This window comes from Periophthalmus magnuspinnatus, chromosome 8 (assembly GCF_009829125.3).
Source record: "Periophthalmus magnuspinnatus isolate fPerMag1 chromosome 8, fPerMag1.2.pri, whole genome shotgun sequence".
Lineage (NCBI taxonomy): Eukaryota > Metazoa > Chordata > Actinopteri > Gobiiformes > Gobiidae > Periophthalmus > Periophthalmus magnuspinnatus.
Genome location: NC_047133.1, coordinates 20,642,967 through 20,658,117, shown reverse-complemented (window position 1 = coordinate 20,658,117; position 15,151 = coordinate 20,642,967). Strand labels below are relative to the sequence as shown.

General features: G+C 39.2%; 1 protein-coding gene across 1 annotated transcript in view; it reads left to right on the top strand.

Moving 5' to 3' along the window:
* The first annotated feature begins 4,097 nt into the window (after nucleotides 1–4,097).
* Nucleotides 4,098–15,151, top strand: part of LOC117375569 (C1q-related factor) — a 29,237-nt gene continuing 18,183 nt past the window's right edge. Inside the window, exon 1 of the mRNA XM_033971897.2 lies at nucleotides 4,098–5,146. Within this exon, the coding sequence (XP_033827788.1) occupies nucleotides 4,538–5,146 (609 nt within the window). The 5' untranslated portion in view covers nucleotides 4,098–4,537. The remainder of the gene's footprint in view (nucleotides 5,147–15,151) is intronic.

The following is a 15,151-nucleotide window of genomic DNA, read 5'->3' as shown; positions in this document are numbered from 1 at the left end:
TTGTCTTTATCACTGTGGTTCGTAGATTTACAGATTTGGGGCACAGTGATCTGAATGGCACTTACCGCCTCCTGCAGGTGCGAGGAACAAACAGCGCCCCCTTAAATAAACCCCCAGAACCAATTTAGGGTGTGTGTACCTGTCTGTATAAGCAAACTTCAACAAAAACTAAACACGCAAACATGCATCCGAACAGCACCTGGTGTGCCACTTATCCGAGCATGTATACTTCCCATGAACACACAGAGCGGTTATGAATTAGACAGCCAACTGGTGGTGCCATAAGTTTGTCAAATGAACTTTAATGATGACAAAGAGACAGAAATGCCCAGAAATAAGACGTGATGGTGAAAAATCGCGGTGTGTCCGGCTCATTGATCCATCTCAATCCGTCAGTAAAGCCCCAGTTTGAGGTGTGCCAGGAATAGGCCCGTCATGTAACACAACCAGGCGACACCAGCTGAATTCACTAATTAGCACGAGTTTAAACCCAGACAGAGCTGTTCATTAGAAACAGCTGACAGAAATAAATGTGTGCCGTCCCAAAAGCTGTTTGTACAAAATGTGCTCCTGACAACTTATATAAATATGCCTAGTCTCTTGTATGTGAGAAATATCTGTGCCGCAATGAGAAGCTGTGAGGTTCAAGTCCCCGGCATGATCTGTATATATGGAGATGACATATAGGTTGGTAAGGCCTGTATATAAGAAATATCTGGTCTGCAACGAGAAGATGTGAGGTTCAAGTCCCCGACATAAACTGTATATGGAGATGATTGATTTCTTCTTGTTGTAAGGTCTGGTGTGTATACAAGAAATATTTACACTGCAACGAGAAGGCGTGAGGTTCAAGTCTCTGGCATAATCTGTGTATATGGAGATGATTGGTTTCTTTTTGTTATAAGGTCTTTATACAAGAAATATCTGCACTGCAATGAGACGGTTTGAGGTTTGATGTGTATATATAGAGATGATATGTAGGTTAGCTTCTTATTGTTGTAAGGGTTGTATACAAGAAATATCTGCCCTGCAACGAGAAGGTGTGAGGTTCAATTCCCAACCATAATCTGTGTATATGGAGATGATTGGTTTCTTCTTGTTGTAAGGTCTAGTTTGTATACAAGAAATATTTACACTGCAACGAGAAAGGGTGAGGTTCAAGTCCTGGACATGATTTGTATTTATGGAGATGACATATAGGTTGATTTCTTTTTGTAATAAGGTCTATATACAAGAAATATCTACACTGCAACAAGAAGGTGTAAGGTTCAATTCCCCAACATGATCTGTATATATACTCGTATATGTATCTATATATGGAGACGATAACGATATATAATCTCGATGATCGCCAATAAAGATAATCGTCTTTATATCTCCAGAATGTGCAGAAAAACACTACTTCTCCTTGATGATCCTTTTTTGCTCATTGTTGTTTTCACTTATAACCAAGTACAGTACTGTAGCTGTTCAAATATAGCACCTATTTATAATGTTTAAAGAATAATTATTCATATTCATAACATATTTTAACTGTCATAAACTTTAATAACTATATCTATCCTATATATAATCATTAATCACAATTATTTTGGCCATGATAATCCTAACACCAAACACTGGTTTCTGCTGGATGTTATGTTTTGCTGCATCTTCTGTATAATAAAAGTATTGACTTTACTGTAGCATGCAGGTAAAAATATATTAATTCAACTCGGACAGATTTACACTATAGGCAGGCGGCACGGAGGCTAGTATTCATGCTGCACAGAAAAAAGGTTTCAGGTTTGACTCCAGGGGCAATAAGACCCATTCTGTGCGGAGTGTCTGGGTGGGTTTCCTCCTGGTACTGTGGTTTCCACCATCAACCCAAAACATGCGAAATCCTAATGCAAAGGTAGTCCTGACCAAGCCTAGCAACAAGATCTCGAGTTGGGTCCCCCCGTCTGTGGCACTGTGACTCCTGCCCCAGCAGCACTGAAGAATGGGTCAAATATAGAGAGCAAATTTCCCAAGAGAGACAGTGTAGTGCACCTTAAAGAGCCCATTTTACGCTTTTTTCTGATCTATGTTATAATATTATTTCCACATCACCAACATACCTGCTACCTTGAGTTGTGTTTTGTTTCATTCACACGCGTTTAACACACAAACCCTGCAGATTTAGGCTGAAAACACTCTGTTCCACCTTGTGATGTCATGTGGTAATACAGGAAGTGCTCCACTGTATAATAAAGGGTTACTCTAGAATGAAACAAAACAGCTCATTATAACATGGTTTAAAGCTCAGAAAAGTCAATTTTGTGTAATATGGGACCATTAAACCTTAAATTTATAAGGCAGTCCTAACCTAGTGCTGATAATCTGGATAATCTTAATGTTATGTACACAACTGTTTTTAACTTGAAACGAGTATCTCACACTAACAAAGACCTTTCCACTTATTTACTGACACTTCATGGCAGGAGTCGGTATCTTCTGGGATTTCCATATCAACTAAAGTCAATCAATAAAAGCAATAAAAGTAAACCAGCACTAATTTGCCATATGGAGCTGGTAGAACATTTGAAATACTCTCATGTGAGTATGTGTGGGAGTAAATTGGCATGATCATTTATTTATAACTCATTCGCCAACCAAATTTGTTCATCCAAGAAATCAGCGGAGACCATATATAAAATTGTATATTCCCTATTCCCCCTTATCTGTAGATCTACGTCTAATACATGATTGATGTTTTAATGCAGATATAAGGTTTATGTTCGACCAATACCACAATACCTGTTTCATAGTAATGACCCATGTGCGTCTCCCATCTAAAACTTTCCATTACTCTTTTTGGACTTTACCATTCATCACCCCCAGGAATGAAAATGTCAAAGAAATGACATCACGGAGTTATATAGATTTTTTTTTGCCCAACCTGGACCCTTAATTTGATAAAAAGAAAGTCGAAATCAATATAAAAAAACAACCTCAGTAAAAATACAAGCATTTGGATGGAAAAACGGTGATATCGACAAACAAAAAAGCAAATGGGGGTACATGGAAATATGTCTGGCCCCACACTGAAATATTGAGCATGCCGTACTTTTAATCTTAAAACCCAACCAAACCCTGTTCAACTTCACATCGCTGCAGGGGACATTTGGTTAAGTAATTAGCACCTTTCCTATTTGCTAAAGCTTTAGATGGCACTGTGATGTAGGTGTGATCGAGTGTCTTCGCATGTGTAATGTTCCATAAGGTCACATAGCACTTTTAGTTTTATAACAATCCAAATTTTTTGCTTTACTTGTTCACAACCTGCACATGAATAGTAAAGTCATGGGGATTTCAGGTATGTCTGAAATTTGTGTTTTGTTTTTTTTTTTTTTTTGTTTTTTCACAAAGTGCCATTTTAGTAGGTTCAAAGTTGGTTCTAGTTGGCCATGTACACAATCCTGAATGGACAGAAGAGCTTGTACTGTTTGTACTGAGTTCGATAGTACAACAATATAGTAAGACATATTTGGTGCCAAGTGACTTTATTAAACTAAGCACATTTTTATCTAAGTTTGCTTCAACAACTATACGCTAATGATAGGAAAATTTAGATGTTTGAGAAGATGGGAATACAGTATCTGCAGCATAAGGAATTAATTTGAATAATTTTGAAGCAATATTTAACAAAATTATGCAGTGTGTGCCCTCCTGGTTTAAAACATCACTTAATAAATAAACGCACAGAGCAATTGTATTTTTGCTTTTTGAATGGAGAAAGTCGAAGTCAAATTCGCCTATATGAGAGAGGAAAGGCTTTTAATTAAATAAAAAAAATAATATTACACAATTTTAGGTGTACACAATTTTGTTTGCATTATTTATTGCAGTACCATAAGTGTCCATTAGAGGAATCAATGTATAATTCTCCTAATAGTAGTTTGGTTGTTAGCAGCAAAGAAAGCATTGTAATGTGATGATAGTCCTTGCTCTGAGTAGACGGAGGGGGTGTGGATGTGAGAGCGGAGGGGGAGGGTGGGGGCTCGGAGCGGCTGCCATCGCTGTATAAAAAGCCCAGCCACAGAATCGGCTCCACAAACTCACTCACACACGCACACACCTCCACACGCGCTCTGACAGGGATCCGGTGGCTGCTACTTTCTCACCACTCTTTCTCTCTCCCTGTCTGTCTCTCGCCCTGCTCCTCTGGGCTCGGCTGCATCCTTCTTCTTTCTTCTTCTCACAAGTCCGTTTGCTTTGAATGCCTCCACTTGTACTTCTCCTCCTCCGCGCTGACTGACTGTACTTTTGACTGAACTCAGAAGGAGGACTCCAGCCGTCAGAGCCGTGCATGTTGTTTTCTTTGTCACTTTCACTCAACGTCACTCTTTTTCAACTTCTTGTCGGGATCCGCGGGTCCCCTCTCCTCCTGGTGGCAGGGTCCCCACTTTAACCCGTCACCATTTCCGCTCCCGGGAGAGCCACGCTGGCAGCGCAGCCCCTTCCCCGACTCAGCATCGGGAGGAAGACCCTGGTGGCGGCTGCTGTGGGGGTTATGCTGGTCCTGGTGCTGGTGGTGCTTATCCCAGTGCTTGTGAGCTCCGTGAGCACTGACGCGGGACACTACGAGATGCTGGGCACCTGCCGCATGGTGTGTGACCCCTTCATGAACAAGGGCACTCCCCCCAGCTCCACCACCTCCACTGGGCTGCAGGCCGAGGCTGAGGCTCTCAGCGACAACAGTAACGTGCTCCCGCCCTCCACTCTGCTGCAGGGGCCACAGGGCAAGCCCGGGCGGCCGGGGAAACCAGGACCCCCAGGACCTCCCGGAGAGCCCGGCCCGCCGGGACCAGCTGGGCCGCCGGGCGACAGAGGAGAGTTGGGCAGGACAGGGATCTTGGGGCTGGGGGGTAACGGAGCTATCAGCACGGCCACCTACAACACCATCCCACGGGTGGCCTTTTACGCTGGACTTAAAAACCCACACGAAGGCTACGAGATTCTCAAGTTTGACGATGTGGTCACAAACCTGGGCAACAACTATGACGGAGTGTCCGGCAAGTTCATCTGCTCCATCCCAGGCACTTACTTCTTCATCTACCACGTCCTGATGAGAGGGGGCGACGGCACCAGCATGTGGGCCGATCTCTGCAAGAACGGACAGGTCAGTCACTCTCACTTTTTCACTTTAGACTGAAGTTATAGTGATTTCATATTTGCTCTCTATTTGTTCTATACAATGCTGTGATTGTTTATCCCAAAGACGGGCTTTTCTCACTTTGAAGTAAATTTCCATTTGACATTGTGCATCATTTAACAGTCTCCAAGTTGCTGCACTCTTGTACTTTTAGCTTCAGAGAATGAAATTATCCTCCCACAAAATCTGCACCTTCTTCCGCCTCACATCTGCACATCGCTTCATGAGTCAGATTTTAATATTTTGTGAAATACATTTTTCATTTGCAAAACCACAGAGCCTCTCGCATCTGTGGTGTGTCTGAGCTCCGAGCGCACAGCTGTGGCTAACCGCGCGCCTGCAGACACTGTTACAATGCGTCCTTATCCCTCCTGCTTCTGTCCACTTTAACACGATGCTTTTTGACACACGCTCATGGACAACGCCAAGATATCCATAACACACTACCATTTCAGAAGTATTACTGTTTATAATAACTACACCTTAACTGGCCGTGATAAAGCTCGAAGAAAGATGCAAGAATGAACAGATCAGTTTATTAAGCATGAGTAACTTCTTAATTAATATCCTAATTCCTTAATCGTATAGTTACTAACCCGGAATCATTCTTAATAAACTATTTGTTCATTATGTTATTATATTAAGTCTTTCTTTGTGCTTAATTAAGTTCATAAATAGTGTAGTTTTTATAAAGTGTTGCCAGATTTTCTTACAAAGCAGGTATAAAAAAGCTAGATCCATGTTATTCAATAGAGCTTCCTATTCCCTAAGCGTGACATATTTTCATTTATATATATTTTTATTAATTAATCATATATGAAATTATATTAAAAAGAACAGCTAATGCTAAAATAACACTGTGCAATATTTTTAAATGGACTTAACTGCAAATAGTGTAGTAAATTCCGTAGTACTTTTCCCACAGCTAAACTTACCTGTGTCTGGGGTTTAGTGGTTTGGGCCAAACGATATAAAGGAGTTTTTGTTGCACTGTGGTTGTCCTGGGGAGATGCTGTCTGTCAGATCTGTGATAGTGTGGTCTATTAAAAGGTGAAGAGCTCACAAAAGTTGTTTCTTTGGATCCCTCGGCTGCTACGGTTTTCCTGGGTTAGTAAGAGGCCAGATGCCAGATAACATTTATAATCTTTCAAGTGGTCTGAAAGTACGCCTTTATAAAGAGACTGTCTAGCACTTGGGATATTAATACAAACGCTTCAAAAAAACAAAAAAAAAACAAGCGTCGGTTGAGTTAACTTGTGTAGAACGCCGAGCTGATTGGCGTCGCCCGTGCCCCTTGCCCTTGGTTTCACACTGAAGCTAACACATTCACCACAGCGCCATGCTCCGTTCCTGCCTGCTTTTTTTTTGATGCATCGTTTTAATGGCTCCCTAATTGTGTTTCGCGCTCCAGAGGCTGTTCTCACGATGGTAATGTGTGCCAGTGTTCTTTGCAGTTTCCTGATCACATGTCATAAGTGTCGTCTGCAGCAGATTTCACAAAATGTCTAGTCACAGTTTTGGGGGGGGGGGGAGTTTTTGTTGTTTTTGCCAGGACTGGATGAAGTGAATATAATTACAAGAGAACGAAGTATTCTGAAAACAAAAAGTTGGCTTGTGTTTTTTTTTTTTTTCCAGAAATAAATGACACATAAATCAAACTGCAAAGAAATATGCGCTTGCAAATCTGATAAATGCCGTTCTATCTAAATTTTTTCATGATTTTTATTATTTTTTTAAATAAATAAATACAAAATATCTATATAACTGACTACATATACATACATGAGCATTCACACACACAGTGGCTCCTTCTTTTCTGCATCACTCAAGGAAAAACGAGAACTAAAACACAACTCTTCCTCCACTAGGCCTATATATCAGCTTATAATTCAGTATATGAAAGCTCCAACTATGTATTTTGGGGTTAAGTATTTATCATGAGTACTATTTCTTTGTAAAAAGTGGGGAGTTTTGGGATATTTTTGCGATTTTTGTTTGTAATATGATAAGATCTAATCTGTGGAGGGGTGAATTAATCCCTTTTATGGCTAATTACTGGTACATTCTGCTGTTTATTTGTTGCAGCTCATGTCTTTTTAATGAAACAGTCTATTTAAAAGTGTTTACTGGGATTATCTTGCTTTATTTAAATCTTAATTAGTGGCGTAAAGTAGCTCCATAAAATGCTTCTTTATGTTTAGTTATGCAGATCTGTCAAGTTTTCACACGGCTCTTACAAACTGGACCTATATGATCTGGAACGCGCTCACAGAAGTTTGGGAGTTTTGTTTTTGCACAATAATTTAAGCATGATGCCAAATAATTGTCTAATAAAAAAAAGAAAAAAGTTTGTTGTTCCCATAGCAACAGAATCACGTGTTTTGCACTGTACATGATGATACATACAGGCAACATGACACGCACACAACACCCATATACTGTTTATTTATGGAACGTTTAATACATTTATACACAATTTATATTTTTAAATAATGAACAGTTTTCTTCTGCTTCATGATGTGCACCCAAAATGAAAAATTATAAAGAAACATCAGGGGTTTAGCATAAAATTTAGGGCCCTGGATACATCATAATCTTCTTGGTGGGCCCATGCTACAAGTTGTTTTATGAAAAATGCCCATTACAAACTTTATAAAGGGCCCCCTTCCTGCACAGTTTAAACAGTACCCTTTACCCCCCCCAGTCCGACGCCCCTGCTTACCTTTATTATTCCTATTTCCATCCCATCACAGGTATAGATCACATGATTATCTTTGCTCCTTTATGTGTTTTATGGATCATTAACATAAGCTACACCGTCCAGCTCTGATAAAAGTGTTAATAACAGTGTAAATAAACAACTGGCAGAGCTTCACGGCTTGAACCACTGCTACCCGAGGTTAATGTCTTTCCCCTTTGCAAGTTCACACCAGCACCATAACATGGCCCTAGCACCCGTTCCACCCTTTCCTCCTCACCAATATTGTTTTCGGGTGGGCGTAAAAAGCATTGATATATAATGGGGTAAGACAGAGCATATGTTGCCATAAAACTCCTTCTGTTGTGGATCCCTGGAGAAGGACAGCGAGGTACTTAAGTTCTTTCGCTCGCTCTGCCTCTCCCGAGACCCATGTAATGTTTATAAAGTAGATCCTCACCTCTTTATTTGGTGTCTTTTGAGTGTCCTATGCAAAAGCCAAAAGCATCAAGCTAGGTTTTTCCTCCTCCTCTGTCTGCGTGTGGTGTTTATTACTCCAGCTTGAACAGAAGACCCCAGAGTCTTGGGCTGTAAACGACTGTGAATAGTTATAAATGTGCGTGTGCTACATCAGTGAAGTACAGGACAGTCGTAGCGCTTTACTCCACTCATTAAGACGGTAAAAATCTATACAGGCTGGGTATATAGTGCAACGCTAGAGGAAAAGAAGACAATAGTGTGCGTTTTGTCATCTTTTGGCCCTGTGCTCGATCCTGTACTGCTATGTGTTTTCGATATACGACAATGTAACATCAAAATCTGGCTGTGATCACATGAGGAAAAAACTCAAGATTTGTCCCTGGGATTTCTCACACTTTTTTATGACACGTTTTTGTATTCGAGACGACAAAGCGGCTGGCCAGGTAAACAAACAGACAAGGCTATTTTAAGTTATTCAGATTTCAAGTCGCTCTGCATTCCCATAACACTTACTCATCATCTGCCACTGTTGAAGAACTTTTAGAAACACCAACACTTTACCGTACCAGCACCTTAAAAATGTCTTGAAAGTAGCATTTTAATGGCAGATTCACTTAAAACCATAGACTGTGTGAGTGCGACGTCACCCATGGCTCCAGTCAAATGAAGCTCGTCGAGGCTAACGGTTATAGCGGCGAATTTGGAGCCGAGTTTCATATTTGGAATTCGTGGCATGAGTATCATAGCAACCAAAGAGCCAATCAGGTGCCAGGCTGTTGAAGGTAACGCCCCTTCCTGCCTGCACCGCTGGATTAACAGGGAGAGGGTGCATAGCAACGCTGTCAATCAAACCTGTTGCTAACGCTACAGGGAGCGATCTCGGGGAAAGAAGGCGCCTGATTTGTTTGTTATTAATGTTCATATTTTGATTTACAGACACGATAGCGAAATCTTAATACCAGGATCATGCAGAGCGGGTTAATACGAAAATTTTAAGACCAAAATGACAAGTCTAACAGCAGCAGATTTCCAATGTTAAGGTGAATTGGAGCCAAAAGCGCGCCCATGTTTACTTTGTATTTGGAATGCAGTGGCTAGCAGGTTAGCTATGTCCATTTATATATACAATGTATGCTTTTAACCCAAGCTTGTGTCCTTTTTGGCATCGTCCTCCATCCAGGGCTGCTTTTAGCTTCATGGGGGGCCCTGGACAAAATTTACAATTCATCCCCCAGTTAGTCAAAATCACTCCATACAGTGTAAATAAATAAAAATAAATAAATAGGAAACAGTGCGTCTCTACCACTCTGTATGTCTAATAAAATCTAAAATGCTACACAACTGAAGGTGTTTTTCTTCAAAGTGGATGTATCGAGCATTATGGCATTTGTTTAGCCTGGATCTAGAATGCAAACGTTGACAATACTTTGCAAAGAAATGAGTCTGGTCACTGGTTTTATCCCCCTGAGGTCAGATGGGCCACAGCACTGAAGGATGGGGCAAATGCAGATCGCAAATTTTCCTTACGGGACAGTAAAGTGTATCTTAACTGTACCTTAACCTTAATAAGTGCAGGTGTTTATGACAAAGAGGATGAAAAATATTGCAAAAATGAGAGAAATTTGATTTAGTTCAAAGTGACAGGTGACCAATGAGCTCCTTGGTTTCACGCGCATCACCGAAATAAACAAATCTGATTGGACGTCTGCATTTGAGCCTGGTTCGAGCGGTATTATTCAGGACTTTTAGCGTTTATTGGCTTGTAAAGACATTTCTGGCAACTTCTGGCAGCAATGCTTTGACAGGATTAATGAATATTTAATGACACAAGCGTAAAATTCAACTCAAGATATGTTTTTGTATCACGGTTAACAGCTCCAAAAATCCCATAAGTCTTTATTTGAGTTTCATGAGCACGACACTGAAAACGTCCTAAATCCTTTTATAAATGTTCAGTGCTTATCGTAGTCATATTTTTTTTTTCTGATTTTGGCTTTTCTGCAAACAAAAACATATCCGAAGAAATAGGGAAAGTCACACAGTGTCTCTTTAATACCTTATGAAATATACCTGTGCTCAGACCAGTGACAATTAAGACATATTCATTTTGAGGCATGAGGGATGAAGTGAAGACATAGTTATTGTGCTATTGTGCCAAAGAGTCTATTTCACTGTAATTAAAAAGCTTGAACCAGATCCAGAAAGTGTTTGCGCTCCTCGTCTCCGCTCCCTTCTTAATATTGTTATTAATCCGCAAAACCGTTTCGGAGTTAATTAAAAGCAACGACTTGAGCGTCAGTCTCTCAAGAGGGCCGTGTTGAATAATCACTCTGTCTCCTCCTTTAATAAGCTGCGGCGTCCTTCGTGGATCGCGCACGTGGCCGGTCCCTCCGCTATTACCGTGGTTACGTCCCACTCGTACACACAACATAACGCCGCACCTCCTCCCCCCCAACCCCTCTCATCACCCCCCGCTGTGATCTGCCCTCCACATCTCCTCTAGACTCTTCATCAGTGAACATAAATCGTCATGATGTGGCACAGGTCAAATAAATGAAAGATTCTCACCGAGGAGTTATGTGGAGTCAATTTTGAGCATATTCTGATAAATTTAGCAAAGATTTGACGCTATTTTCTGATCTGTGTTATAATATTGTTTCCTCATCACAAACACACCTGGAGTTTTGTTTTGTTTCATTCACACATGTTTAACACACAAGCCCTGCATATTTTCGGGTTGTGTTCTTCTCTCAAACAAGAAACACTGTTCCACCTTATGATGTCATGTGGTGATACAGGAAGTGCTCCACTGTGTTTTTAAACTCCACACACCTTCACTAGAATCATTTGGATGATTTCAGACCTGGAATTGCCCATCACAACTGAGCAAAAGGTGAAAGGAGCTGTTAATTTGAAAACTAAAGCTTCATGACATCACAAGGTGGAACAGAGCATTTTGAGCTTTAGACATGTAGTCAGACTAATAATAAAGGGTGACTTAGATGTGTACGAATGAAACAAAACATAGCTCCAGGTATGTTTTTAACAACATTATAACATGGCTTAAAGCTAAAGGGTAATTTTGCGTAATATAGATAACACTTTATTTAAAATTCAATGTACCTGCTTCATTAAGTGCAATGTAAAAATGTAATATCAGTTAGTACATCATAAGGATTAATTAAGTGCAACCAAACAAACTTGGACTAAAGTAGTTAAGTTAACTGGCCACATTACCAAACTGAAATAGTTCATTAGAAATATTACAAATAATAATCATATTTTGGACATGCCCTCTCATTCAATTATTACTACTTTCTGCATTTTAGATACACACAGAAGACATCAAATATATTAAATCACATATACAGAGTTATGTAGCAAAGAAAAAATGTAAATAACTGCTAAATATTTGTTTTTTATAAATATTGTATTTAAATCCTCAAATTGGCCGCCCTTTGCTTTGTCATTTAAGGTTTTTTCTTTACTACTTACTTCCATATATCTTATTTCATATATTTGATGTCCACTGTATGTATCGAAAATGCAGAAAATAGTAAAAATAAATAAAATTAAAAAACATTGAATGAGAGGATGTGTCCAAACTTTTCACCGGAAGTGTACATCAAACATATGTGCTGCTGTTTTGGACACTCACAGACGCTTAAAGTAGCAGCTTAAAGAGGCACTGTGTGAGTTTTTAGGTGTAGGGTCTGAAACTAAGTCTCCATGGAGATTTTATAGTTTAGTCAAAACGATAGAATTGCGATTCCAGCTCCCACAGATGAATGTTGTCGTTGTGTCCTTGAGCAAGACACTTAACCCACCTCGCCCCCAGTGTGTGCGTACACTTGTGTATGAATGTGTGTGTGTATCCCTGATGTAAAGCGCTATATAAAAATGAGACCACAGACCATTTACCATCTAGAATCCAATTGCCAACAACAAAACTATAAGTAGACAGACACATGGGACGTTTCATAATATTTTCTTGCACAAAAACATGACAATTTGTTTACTATTGGCAGTTTTTCCATCATCTTCAGCCCTTAATATACACAAATGTAATGTTTATGCTATAGTCAGGTTAAGCCCACGCATTGTGCCGAGCATGTGGTGTCAATCCTAACATTAAACAGGAGCCATCTGGAACAGCCTCTGCCATGTTTGATTTCATTATCGGCAAACTGCACTTTTCTTTCAAATGCGTTAAAGACAAACATTGGTTTTATTCAAATGGATGAGATTCTCACTTTGTTGTTTAGTTGCAGTTAAACGGAGACTTGGGCGTCTAAAAGATACGTCTGGGTCAAATAGTTGTGTGATTGCATACATTTTGTGGTTTTGTAAGACATTGGAAAAAGCGTCAAGTTCGAGTCCAGGGCAACTTTATTTCATACCATTGCGAGATAGAGCACCTTGGCTATACAGGTCTTGTGTAGGTATTTTGTCCATTGAGGTAAAAACATTTGCGCATTGTTGATTTCAGTAAGGAAATTATAAAGCAGCAACTGAGTTTAATTAGAAATAATAACAGTAAGAACTCAAATGCAATTATTGTGAAAATTCTTATGTAAAGGCAAAGGAAGTTTATTTGTATAGCATAATTCATACACAAAGAAATTCAAAGTGTGTTGCAGAATAAGAAAGACATTAAAATCACAATACAAACAATACAAAAAACATAAATAATCATCATAACTTTAACCTTAAAACAGAAGTGTGCAAAATAAAAACCTTTCAGTCATATGCACAGCTAAATCGCACTGGAGTATTAGACGCACCAGCGAAAAAATGCATAATAATGAAGAAAAAAGTCATATTTCACCTATAAATCGCATCTGAGTGTAAGTCGCACCAGCCAAAAAATGTAAAATAATGAAGAAAAAAACATATTTCACCTATAAATCGCATCTGAGTGTAAGTCGCACCAGCCAAAAAATGTAAAATAATGAAGAAAAAAACATATTTCACCTATAAATCGCATCTGAGTATAAGTCGCACCCCCGGCCAAACAATGGAAAAAAAGTGCGATTTATAGCCTGGAAAATAAAGTACTTTTTGTGTGTTACGTGAGATTATCTTTGCTTCATTTACAAAGTTTGAGTTCCTTAAGCTGGACACATGCGGTGAGATGGAAATGGGTTTGGCGATGTGGAAGTAAACAAGGGATTCCCCTGGTGTTTGGTCATAGTCACATAATCATCAAAATCATCATAACGTTTGAAAAATCATGATGTTTTTTCTCAATAATAAACAAAAAATTAGAAAAAAAAATCAAATTATGACGTTTTCTGAAATCTCAAATCCGTAATCAATTTCTTACATTCATTTTGCAACTGTAAGAATGCTCAAATCCTCACAATAAAACCTCGTAACATGACTTCAAATGAAACCCAAGTCTACACACGGCTTTGATCAATGTTAAGATTCTAGTAATGTTCGGCCGTCCCATTCTTCATCGTGGTGTGACCGCTGCATAAAGCTCCTTTGTATGCCTCTGCGCTGACACAGAGAGAGTCCTGTCCCGAGAAGACGCGCTCTAAGGAAGAAGCCCCCCAACCTCACTTACTCCCTAATCCCGACCCCTCCGCGTGCTCCCTACATGCTACTCCCTAACCCCTTCTTCAACCCTTCCCGTTCGCTCTGATGTCCGCCATGACGCCTCCTCTATAATCAGCCGGAGAGGTGCGGGAGGAGGCGGACCTTTTGGCCTTGATCTGCCGTGTAATTGGACATCGAATTTGACACTCGGCCGACTGGAACATTAGAGGAGGCCTAATTAGGTGCGAAGGCTATTACGTGAAGATTGGCCCGTGTTGTTAGAAAATACCACACAGATTGGAAATGTCAGGAAGACATCAGGCTGTCATCCTCCAGCGCCGCCTGAGAAAATCTATCATTTATTGGTTAAGTTTCAAAAGTCGGAACTGCCCACCACTTGTCTGAAATGAGTCTATTACTTTAGCACATATCCCAGTGAGAGCCCTCCACATGCTGTGTGCTGGCAACGTACACACCAAGGACAGACTCTTGAAATGTCAATCTCCCAAATGAGCTCGAGTGACTGTAGGAAATATGTGAATAATGTTATGAGGGAGATTCACGTTTTAGGGACGGCAGGATGTGTGGGTTTAATGTTTTATGTCTCTTCTAAATGAGGTGTTTAAATGATGTGTTTGTTAAGCTCATGTTGAGAGAAAGTCAATATGGAATCAAAATTTTCTTTTCCCTTAATGCAATGATCAATTTTTTGTGATTCTAATGCTAATTCTAATGCACATCCTATATAGTAATAATATATATACACTACCAGCCAAATTCACAGTTTTTATTTATTATTTTTACTACTTTCTACATTTTATATACATACTGAAGACTGTAAATATATGAAATAAAATATATGGAATTATGTACCAAAGAAAAAATGTTAAATAACTCTACTAAATATTTCAGGGTGGACACTTTGAGGATTTGAATATAAAATATTTAAAACATTTTTAGTAGAGTTATTTCTTGTTTTTTATTTGCTACATAATTCCTTATATCTTACTTCATATGTTTGATGTCTTCTGGTTGTATCTAAAATGTAGAAAATAGTAAAAAAAAAAAAAAATAATAATAATAATAATAATAATAATAATAAAAAAAAAAATAAATAATAATAATAATAATAATAATAAAATAAATAATACTGAATGAGAGTGCGTGTCCAAACTCCTGGCTGGTATTGTATATGTGAAGTGTAATTATTGGAATATTTATCCATCCTACAGTAACAAAAAACACAACTA